Source organism: Oncorhynchus tshawytscha, unplaced genomic scaffold (genome assembly GCF_018296145.1).
Source record: "Oncorhynchus tshawytscha isolate Ot180627B unplaced genomic scaffold, Otsh_v2.0 Un_contig_5231_pilon_pilon, whole genome shotgun sequence".
NCBI lineage: Eukaryota > Metazoa > Chordata > Actinopteri > Salmoniformes > Salmonidae > Oncorhynchus > Oncorhynchus tshawytscha.
In genome coordinates, this window is record NW_024609318.1 from 28,208 (window position 1) to 39,351 (window position 11,144).

General features: G+C 50.1%; 1 protein-coding gene across 1 annotated transcript in view; it reads left to right on the forward strand.

Moving 5' to 3' along the window:
• The window catches only part of LOC112239796 (TBC1 domain family member 30), a gene marked incomplete at its 5' end in the record, with an annotated part of 29,658 nt that extends 18,901 nt beyond the window's left edge, over positions 1-10,757 (forward strand). Inside the window, 3 exon segments of the mRNA XM_042314856.1 lie at positions 5,206-5,409; positions 7,094-8,515; positions 9,685-10,757. Coding sequence (XP_042170790.1) covers positions 5,206-5,409; positions 7,094-8,515; positions 9,685-9,995 — 1,937 coding nt within the window.
• Positions 10,758-11,144: the final 387 nt, after the last annotated feature.

Consider the following 11,144-nt stretch of genomic DNA (forward strand, 5'->3'; position numbering starts at 1 on the left):
AGCCTTCCCAGAAGAGTGGAGGCTGTTATAGTTTAAGTAGTGGTAGACAGGACCAGCCAGGTCCATAGTTAACTGCCCATGATTTTGTAATGAGAGGATCCAGCCAGGTCCTGTAGCAGGTCAGGTCCACAGTTTAATTTTACTCCAGTGCAGTTTATGTAGACCTAGAGTCCTGTTTCTGTAGACAGGACTCCAGCCAGGTCCATTAGTTTAATGTAGTGGTAGACAGGACTCCAGCCAGGTCCATTAGTTTAATGTAGTGGTAGACAGGACTCCAGCCAGGTCCATTAGTTTAATGTAGTAGACAGGACTCCAGCCAGGTCCATTAGTTTAATGTAGTGGTAGACAGGACTCCAGCCAGGTCCATTAGTTTAATGTAGTGGTAGACAGGACTCCAGCCAGGTCCATTAGTTTAATGTAGTGGTAGACAGGACTCCAGCCAGGTCCATTAGTTTAATGTAGTGGTAGACAGGACTCCAACCAGGTCCATTAGTTTAATGTAGTGGTAGACAGGACTCCAGCCAGGTCCATTAGTTTAATGTAGTGGTAGACAGGACTCCAGCCAGGTCCATTAGTTTAATGTAGTGGTAGACAGGACTCCAGCCAGGTCCATTAGTTTAATGTAGTGGTAGACAGGACTCCAGCCAGGTCCATTAGTTTAATGTAGTGGTAGACAGGACTCCAGCCAGGTCCCAGGTCCATTAGTTTAATGTAGTGGTAGACAGGACTCCAGCCAGGTCCATTAGTTTAATGTAGTGGTAGACAGGACTCCAGCCAGGTCCATTAGTTTAATGTAGTGGTAGACAGGACTCCAGCCAGGTCCATTAGTTTTTAGACAGGACTCCAGCCAGGTCCATTAGTTTAATGTAGTGGTAGACAGGACTCCAGCCAGGTCCATTAGTTTAATGTAGTGGTAGACAGGACTCCAGCCAGGTCCATTAGTTTAATGTAGTGGTAGACAGGACTCCAGCCAGCCAGGTCCATTAGTTAGACAGGACTCCAGCCAATGTTTAGTGGTAGACAGGACTCCAGCCAGGTCCATTAGTTTAATGTAGTAGACAGGAGACAGGACTCCAGCCAGGTCCATTAGTTTAATGTAGTGGTAGACAGGACTCCAGCCAGGTCCATTAGTTTAATGTAGTGGTAGACAGGACTCCAGCCAGGTCCATTAGTTTAATGTAGTGGTAGACAGGACTCCAGCCAGGTCCATTAGTTTAATGTAGTGGTAGACAGGACTCCAGCCAGGTCCATTAGTTTAATGTAGTGGTTTAGACAGGACTCCAGCCAGGTCCATTAGTTTAATGTAGTGGTAGACAGGACTCCAGCCAGGTCCATTAGTTTAATGTAGTGGTAGACAGGACTCCAGCCAGGTCCATTAGTTTAATGTAGTGGTAGACAGGACTCCAGCCAGGTCCATTAGTTTAATGTAGTGGTAGACAGGACTCCAGCCAGGTCCATTAGTTTAATGTAGACAGGACTCCAGCCAGGTCCATTAGTTTAATGTAGTGGTAGACAGGACTCCAGCCAGGTCCATTAGTTTAATGTAGACAGGACTCCAGCCAGGTCCATTAGTTTAATGTAGTGGTAGACAGGACTCCAGCCAGGTCCATTAGTTTAATGTAGTGGTAGACAGGACTCCAGCCAGGTCCATTAGTTTAATGTAGTGGTAGACAGGACTCCAGCCAGGTCCATTAGTTTAATGTAGTGGTAGACAGGACTCCAGCCAGGTCCATTAGTTTAATGTCCAGCCAGTCCATTAGTTTGGTAGACAGGACTCCAGCCAGGTCCATTAGTTTAATGTAGTGGTAGACAGGACTCCAGCCAGGTCCATTAGTTTAATGTAGTGGTAGACAGGACTCCAGCCAGGTCCATTAGTTTAATGTAGTGGTAGACAGGACTCCAGCCAGGTCCATTAGTTTAATGTAGTGGTAGACAGGACTCCAGCCAGGTCCATTAGTTTAATGTAGGACAGGACTCCAGCCAGGTCCATTAGTTTAATGTAGTGGTAGACAGGACTCCAGCCAGGTCCATTAGTTTAATGTAGTGGTAGACAGGACTCCAGCCAGGTCCATTAGTTTAATTAGTTTAATGTAGTAGACAGGACTCCAGCCAGGTCCATTAGTTTAATGTAGTGGTAGACAGGACTCCAGCCAGGTCCATTAGTTTAATGTCCATTAGTTTAGTGGTAGACAGGACTCCAGCCAGGTCCATTAGTTTAATGTAGACAGGACTCCAGCCAGGTCCATTAGTTTAGACAGGACTCCAGCCAGTCCCAGGTCCATTAGTTTAATGTAGTGGTAGACAGGACTCCAGCCAGGTCCATTAGTTTAATGTAGTGGTAGACAGGACTCCAGCCAGGTCCATTAGTTTAATGTAGTGGTAGACAGGACTCCAGCCAGGTCCATTAGTTTAATGTAGTGGTAGACAGGACTCCAGCCAGGTCCATTAGTTTAATGTAGACAGGACTCCAGCCAGGTCCATTAGTTTTTAGGACTCCAGCCAGGTCCATTAGTTTAATGTAGTAGACAGGACTCCAGCCAGGTCCATTAGTTTAATAGACAGGACTCCAGCCAGGTCCATTAGTTTAAGACAGGACTCCAGCCAGGTCCATTAGTTTAATGTAGTGGTAGACAGGACTCCAGCCAGGTCCATTAGTTTAATGTAGTGGTAGACAGGACTCCAGCCAGGTCCATTAGTTTAATGTAGTGGTAGACAGGACTCCAGCCAGGTCCATTAGTTTAATGTAGTCCATTAGTTTAATGTAGACAGGACTCCAGCCAGGTCCATTAGTTTAATTAAGACAGGACTCCAGCCAGGTCCATTAGGTAGACAGGACTCCAGCCAGGTCCATTAGTTTAATGTAGTGGTAGACAGGACTCCAGCCAGGTCCATTAGTTTAATGTGGTAGACAGGACTCCAGCCAGGTCCATTAGTTTAATGTAGTGTAGACAGGACTCCAGCCAGGTCCATTAGTTTAATGTAGTGGTAGACAGGACTCCAGCCAGGTCCATTAGTTTAATGTAGTGGTAGACAGGACTCCAGCCAGGTCCATTAGTTTAATGTAGTGGTAGACAGGACTCCAGCCAGGTCCATTAGTTTAATGTAGTGGTAGACAGGACTAGACAGGACCAGCCAGGTCCATTAGTTTAATGTAGGACTCCAGCCAGGTCCATTAGTTTAAGACAGGACTCCAGCCAGGTCCATTAGTTTAATGTAGTGGTAGACAGGACTCCAGCCAGGTCCATTAGTTTAATGTAGTGGTAGACAGGACTCCAGCCAGGTCCATTAGTTTAATGTAGACAGGACTCCAGCCAGGTCCATTAGTTTAATGTAGTGGTAGACAGGACTCCAGCCAGGTCCATTAGTTTAATGTAGTGGTAGACAGGACTCCAGCCAGGTCCATTAGTTTAATGTAGTGGTAGACAGGACTCCAGCCAGGTCCATTAGTTTAATGTAGTGGTAGACAGGACTCCAGCCAGGTCCATTAGTTTAATGTAGTGGTAGACAGGACTCCAGCCAGGTCCATTAGTTTAATGTAGTGGTAGACAGGACTCCAGCCAGGTCCATTAGTTTAATGTAGTGGTAGACAGGACTCCAGCCAGGTCCATTAGTTTAATGTAGTGGTAGACAGGACTCCAGCCAGGTCCATTAGTTTAATGTAGTGGTAGACAGGACTCCAGCCAGGTCCATTAGTTTAATGTAGTGGTAGACAGGACTCCAGCCAGGTCCATTAGTTTAATGTAGTGGTAGACAGGACTCCAGCCAGGTCCATTAGTTTAATGTAGGTAGACAGGACTCCAGCCAGGTCCATTAGTTTAATGCCAGACAGGTCCAGCCAGGTCCATTAGTTTAATGTAGTGGTAGACAGGACTCCAGCCAGGTCCATTAGTTTAATGTAGTGGTAGACAGGACTCCAGCCAGGTCCATTAGTTTAATGTAGTGGTAGACAGGACTCCAGCCAGGTCCATTAGTTTAATGTAGTGGTAGACAGGACTCCAGCCAGGTCCATTAGTTTAATGTAGTGGTAGACAGGACTCCAGCCAGGTCCATTAGTTTAATGTAGTGGTAGACAGGACTCCAGCCAGGTCCATTAGTTTAATGTAGTGGTAGACAGGACTCCAGCCAGGTCCATTAGTTTAATGTAGGACTCCAGCCAGGTCCATTAGTTTAAGACAGGACTCCAGCCAGGTCCATTAGTTTAATGTAGTGGTAGACAGGACTCCAGCCAGGTCCATTAGTTTAGACAGGACTCCAGCCAGGTCCATTAGTTTGGTAGACAGGACTCCAGCCAGGTCCATTAGTTTAATGTAGTGGTAGACAGGACTCCAGCCAGGTCCATTAGTTTAATGTAGTGGTAGACAGGACTCCAGCCAGGTCCATTAGTTTAATGTAGTGGTAGACAGGACTCCAGCCAGGTCCATTAGTTTAATGTAGTGGTAGACAGGACTCCAGCCAGGTCCATTAGTTTAATGTAGTGGTAGACAGGACTCCAGCCAGGTCCATTAGTTTAATGTAGTGGTAGACAGGACTCCAGCCAGGTCCATTAGTTTAATGTAGTGGTAGACAGGACTCCAGCCAGGTCCATTAGTTTAATGTAGTGGTAGACAGGACTCCAGCCAGGTCCATTAGTTTTAGTGGTAGACAGGACTCCAGCCAGGTCCATTAGTTTAATGTAGTAGACAGGACTCCAGCCAGGTCCATTAGTTTAATGTAGTGGTAGACAGGACTCCAGCCAGGTCCATTAGTTTAATGTAGTGGTAGACAGGACTCCAGCCAGGTCCATTAGTTTAATGTAGTGGTAGACAGGACTCCAGCCAGGTCCATTAGTTTAATGTAGTGGTAGACAGGACTCCAGCCAGGTCCAGTAGACAGGACTCCAGCCAGGTCCATTAGTTTAATGTGGTAGACAGGACTCCAGCCAGGTCCATTAGTTTAATGTAGTGGTAGACAGGACTCCAGCCAGGTCCATTAGTTTAATGTAGTGGTAGACAGGACTCCAGCCAGGTCCATTAGTTTAATGTAGTGGTAGACAGGACTCCAGCCAGGTCCATTAGTTTAATGTAGTGGTAGATGGGGTTATCTGGGAAGGTGTCATGTCAGCTGCTGTTGATGTCAGACCTGAAAACACAGGAACAGCTGTGTCTCTCTACATGGTGTCAACACTGAGGTAATTTCCGAGGTGATAATTGAATCTCTCCTCTCCAGACCAGCGTGGGGGGGAGCAGGGCGGTAACATGGCAGACCTGAGTCCCGGGGCGGTGGATGGTGGCGGCAGAGCGGAGCATCAAGCGGCCATCAACAGCATGCTGCAGGAGAGGATGAGTACTGACATCAGCGCTCTGAAGAAACAATACTCACGTATCAAGAGACATCAGCAACAACAGGCCAGGCAGCTGTACATACACACAGGTACCACACTGTCAACTCTACACAACAACAGGCCAGGCAGCTGTACATACACACAGGTACCACACTGTCAACTCTACACAACAACAGGCCAGGCAGCTGTACATACACACAGGTACCACACTGTCAACTCTACACAACAACAGGCCAGGCAGCTGTACATACACACAGGTACCACACTGTCAACTCTACACAACAACAGGCCAGGCAGCTGTACATACACACAGGTACCACACTGTCAACTCTACACAACAACAGACCAGGCAGCTGTACATACACACAGGTACCACACTGTCAACTCTACACAACAACAGGCCAGGCAGCTGTACATACACACAGGTACCACACTGTCAACTCTACACAACAACAGACCAGGCAGCTGTACATACACACAGGTACCACACTGTCAACTCTACACAACAACAGGCCAGGCAGCTGTACATACACACAGGTACCACACTGTCAACTCTACACAACAACAGACCAGGCAGCTGTACATACACACAGGTACCACACTGTCAACTCTACACACACACACTGTCAACTCTACACACACACACTGTCAACTCTACATAACAACGGGCCAGGCAGCTGCACACACACACAGGTAACACACTGTCAACTCTACACACACACACACATTGATCCGTATACCACGGGTATTACAAAGCATTTATTTATACTGTTATAATTACGTTGGTAACCAGCGACACGTCTGTATGCATCTATACAGACCAATGGTAACCAGCGACACGTCTGTATGCATCTATACAGACCAATGGTAACCAGCGACACGTCTGTATGCATCTATACAGACCAATGGTAACCAGCGACACGTCTGTATGCATCTATACAGACCAATGGTAACCAGCGACACGTCTGTATGCATCTATACAGACCAATGGTAACCAGCGACACGTCTGTATGCATCTATACAGACCAATGGTAACCAGCGACACGTCTGTATGCATCTATACAGACCAATGGTCACCAGCGACACGTCTGTATGCATCTATACAGACCAATGGTAACCAGCGACACGTCTGTATGCATCTATACAGACCAATGGTCACGCCAACTGTAGATGGATAGATTGAGGAGGTGTTTGTGACCGTCTCTCTGTCAGGAAGCAGCAGGCTCTGGAACGGAGGGGGGTTTCTGGGCTGCTGTTAGCTGGTCCTGGGGTCCTGATCTGCTGTTAGCTGGTCCTGATCTGCTGTTAGCTGGTCCTGGGGTTGGATGGTGCTGGCTCTTATCTGTGACTGACAGGAGAGTGTCAGTCTGTCTTTCCTGTTGGCTCCCCATCTGAACACGGCATCACTTAATAGCGATCTACTACTTGTGTAACAGACTTCCATTGGATTTGGCTCCCGAGCTTCTATTCCCCAAACTATTTTTCTAACTCCCAGATGTGTCTGTCTTCAGTAATCAGGACTCAAAGCTCCTTATAACCCAAAGCAGTACTTTATGTAACTCTGTAAGCTTCTTCATCTTGTCCCCATGATAAATGTAAGCTCTGGTCTGAGGTCTGAGGTTGGGGCAGAGCCAGATTGTTGTCTTAATGCTAGATGTTTCTTATTGCTGCATGTGGAATCCTCTTTATATTCACGTCATGCTATGGTGTTATTATTGTCCTGCTGCTGCAGTAGGCAGACAGAACATTGACCTGTGTGTGTTCTCTCTGTAGATAGATGTCCAGCCACCAGCGTGTTAGCATCTCAGCTACATCCTTCTCCTGTCGTCAACCACCTGTTGCTAGGCAGGAAGCCCAGGAACAGCCTGAAACACCCTCCCTCCAGCCTGCGAGGTGTCCCCCTGCCTCAGGCACAGTCCAGCCCTGCCACCCCTGGCCCCGCCCCTAACCCCACCCCTAGCGGGGAGAGGGGGAGGAACAGACTGGTATCTCAGGCTGAAGACTGTCAGAGCAGGGTGGGGTCCCCCTGGCGTGCCCACGTACGTGCCCACCGCAGGAACATATCCCGGGCACGGGTACAGCTAGGGTTTGGAGACATGGAGGACAGACACCCTCATCAGGCGGAGGAGGACAGACACCCTCATCAGGCGGAGGAGGACAGACACCCTCATCAGGCGGAGGAGGACAGACACCCTCATCAGGCGGAGGAGGACAGACACCCTCATCAGGCGGAGGAGGACAGACACCCTCATCAGGCGGAGGAGGACAGACACCCTCATCAGGCGGAGGAGGACAGACACCCTCATCAGGCGGAGGAGGACAGACACCCTCATCAGGCGGAGGAGAGAGATGGAGTGGGTGAGGGAAAGGCTGATGATGATGAGGGTAGTCACCTCCCTGTGTCTCCTGCCCAGGCCTCCAGTAAGGAGGTGCCAGCTGTGGTGGAAGAGGAGCACCTGTTGTCTCTAGAGCTGGACTCTGGATCAGAACTAAACCAGACCCCACCTCCACTACCCTCCTCTCCTAGAGAGACTGACCCAGACACACTACCCTCCTCTCCTAGAGAGACTGACCCAGACACACTACCCTCCTCTCCTAGAGAGACTGACCCAGACACACTACCCTCCTCTCCTAGAGAGACTGAACCAGACACACTACCCTCCTCTCCTAGAGAGACTGACCCAGACACACTACCCTCCTCTCCTAGAGAGACTGACCCAGACACACTACCCTCCTCTCCTAGAGAGACTGACCCAGACACACTACCCTCCTCTCCTAGAGAGACTGACCCAGACACACTACCCTCCTCTCCTAGAGAGACTGAACCAGACACACTACCCTCCTCTCCTAGAGAGACTGACCCAGACACACTACCCTCCTCTCCTAGAGGGACTGACCCAGATACACTACCCTCCTCTCCCACCATCCCAGAGCTGCCTGTCCTGCCTCCTCTTCCTCGACCACCCTCATCACACCACCACCATCAACAGTCTGACCCTTCAATCTCCTCTCAGAACATCTACTGTATGAGACTCTCTCCTGGTAGCCCTGTTACCCTCACTAACCCCCCTCCCCCTGTTACCCTCACTAACCCACCTCCCCCTGTTACCCTCTCTAACCCCCCTACTCCTGTTACCCTCACTAACCCCCCACCCCCTGTTACCATTACTAACCCCCCCCCCTGTTACCCTCACTAACCCCCCCCCCTGTTACCCTCTCTAACCCCCTCCCCCTGTTACCCTCTCTAACCCCCTCCTCCTGTTACCCTCTCTAACCCCCTCCTCCTGTTACCCTCTCTAACCCCCCCCCCTGTTACCCTCTCTAACCCCCTCCCCCTGTTACCCTCTCTAACCCCCTCCTCCTGTTACCCTCTCTAACCCCCTCCTCCTGTTACCCTCTCTAACCCCCTCCTCCTGTTACCCTCTCTAACCCCCTCCTCCTGTTACCCTCTCTAACCCCCTCCTCCTGTTACCCTCTCTAACCCCCTCCTCCTGTTACCCTCTCTATCCCCCCTCCCCTGTTACCCTCTCTAACCCCCTACCCCTCTCTATCCCTCCCCTCTCTAACCCCCCCCTCCCCTCACTAACCCCCCTCCTGGTACCCTCTCTAACCCCCCCCTACTCCCCTCTCTAACCCCCTACTCCTGTTACCCTCTCTAACCCCCTACTCCCCTCACTAACCCCCTCCTCCTGGTACCCTCACTAACCCCCTACTCCTGTTACCCTCACTAACCCCCTACTCCTGTTACCCTCACTAACCCCCTACTCCCCTCTCTAACCCCCCCTCCTGTTACCCTCTCTAACCCCCTACTCCCCTCTCTAACCCCCTACTCCCCTCTCTAACCCCCCCCTCCCGTCTCTAACCCCCTCGTACTCCCCTCACTAACCCCCTCGTCCCCTCTCTATCCCTCCTCCCCTCTCTATCCCTCCTGGTACACTCTCTAACCCCCTACTACCCTCACTAACCCCCTACTACCCTCACTAACCCCCTACTACCCTAACTAACCCTCCTCCTGTTACCCTCACTAACCCCCTCCTCCTGTTACCCTCACTAACCCCCTCCCCCTACTCCCTTCTCTAACCCCCCCCTCCTACTCCCCTCTCTAACCCCCTCCTCCTGGTACCCTCACTAACCCCCTACTCCCCTCTCTAACCCCCTCCTCCTGGTACCCTCTCTAACCCCCTACTCCCCTCTCTAACCCCCTACTCCTGTTACCCTCTCTAACCCCCTCCTCCCCTCTCTAACCCCACTACTCCCCTCTCTAACCCCCTACTCCTGTTACCCTCACTAACCCCCTCCTCCCCTCTCTAACCCCCTACTCCTGTTACCTTCTCTAACCCCCTACTCCTGTTACCCTCACTAACCCCCTACTCCCCTCTCTAACCCCCATACTCCTGGTACACCGCTATCCCCCTCCCTCCCTCTCTCCTGCCCCTCCACGCCCCAGGACCAACCCGGGGCCACCCCCCAGCAGGTGTTCTCTCCCTCCCTCCCTCTCTCCTGCCCCTCCACGCCCCAGCAGGTGTTCTCTCCCTTCCCGAGTGTCAAACAGCACAGGAGGTCAGCTGCAGCCCGTAACCTGGGTCTCTACGGTCCCACAGCCAGAACCCCCACAGTTCACTTCCCTCAGCTCAGCCTGAACCGTCCCTCCACTCTCTCCACCAGGAAGCGCTAGAGGCCACGCTTCACTGACTGACTGGCTCTGGAAAATATACAGCCAGATTCTCTCTGATGGTCTGGATCTGTGGCATTGGGACAGGGGACTGTACCTGAGAGGAACAGGCAGGGACAGTATCAGCTATGGTCTGATCCACTGCTGTAGTTAGGCCCTTAACTCTTCACAGTGTAGGTCACTCCCCTCTCAACCACTGGGAGAGGAAGAGCTGCTATGAAACCCACTATGTTGTAGTCATCTCCCTGCAGGAAGCTGTAAACTGGGTCTGTCTGGCTGAATGTCATCATGGGACATCTCTGTCCACTCACCTTCTCTTCCAGTTCTCTTCACCATAACACAATGTTGAACCCTTAAAGCTCCTTCCTCCTCTCAGCTGATTTCTGTTTCCACTTCCTGTCTGCCCGTTACTTCCTGTCAATGTCTCTCCACAGTAAGACTCCATACTGAAAGATCCATAGACCATATCATGCCATTGATCTGATTGTATTGTTCTCTACAGTCTGCCATTGATCTGATTGTATTGTTCTCTACAGTCTGCCAATGATCTGATTGTATTGTTCTCTACAGTCTGCCATTGATCTGATTGTATTGTTCTCTACAGTCTGCCATTGATCTGATTGTATTGTTCTCTACAGTCTGCCAATGATCTGATTGTATTGTTCTCTACAGTCTGCCAATGATCTGATTGTATTGTTGGTAAATGAACCCCCACCATCCTGGTGTCAGAGGTCACTGCACTCCTAATAAAGAAGGTGAAAGGATGCTGTCGGCTGTTTCATTTTATCTTGGTAAGAGCTCCATTCAATCTGCCTCTAAAATGTCAATGTTCTGAGACGATAACGCAGACCTTCCATGCTACAGGTTGACCGTCTCGCCCGGTTTCAGTGCTTTAGCGAGCTTGAAATGTACAAGTACTTTCCCATTGAGCAGATATATGCAGCGTCTCCACTAACGTTGCCTTTAAACACTGTAGCTCTGATCTCAGACCATATAACACTGTAGCTCTGATCTCAGACCATATAACACTGTAGCTCTGATCTCAGACCATATAACACTGTAGCTCTGATCTCAGACCATATAACACTGTAGCTCTGAACTGAGACCATATAACACTGTAGGCCTGAACTCAGACCATATAACACTGTAGGC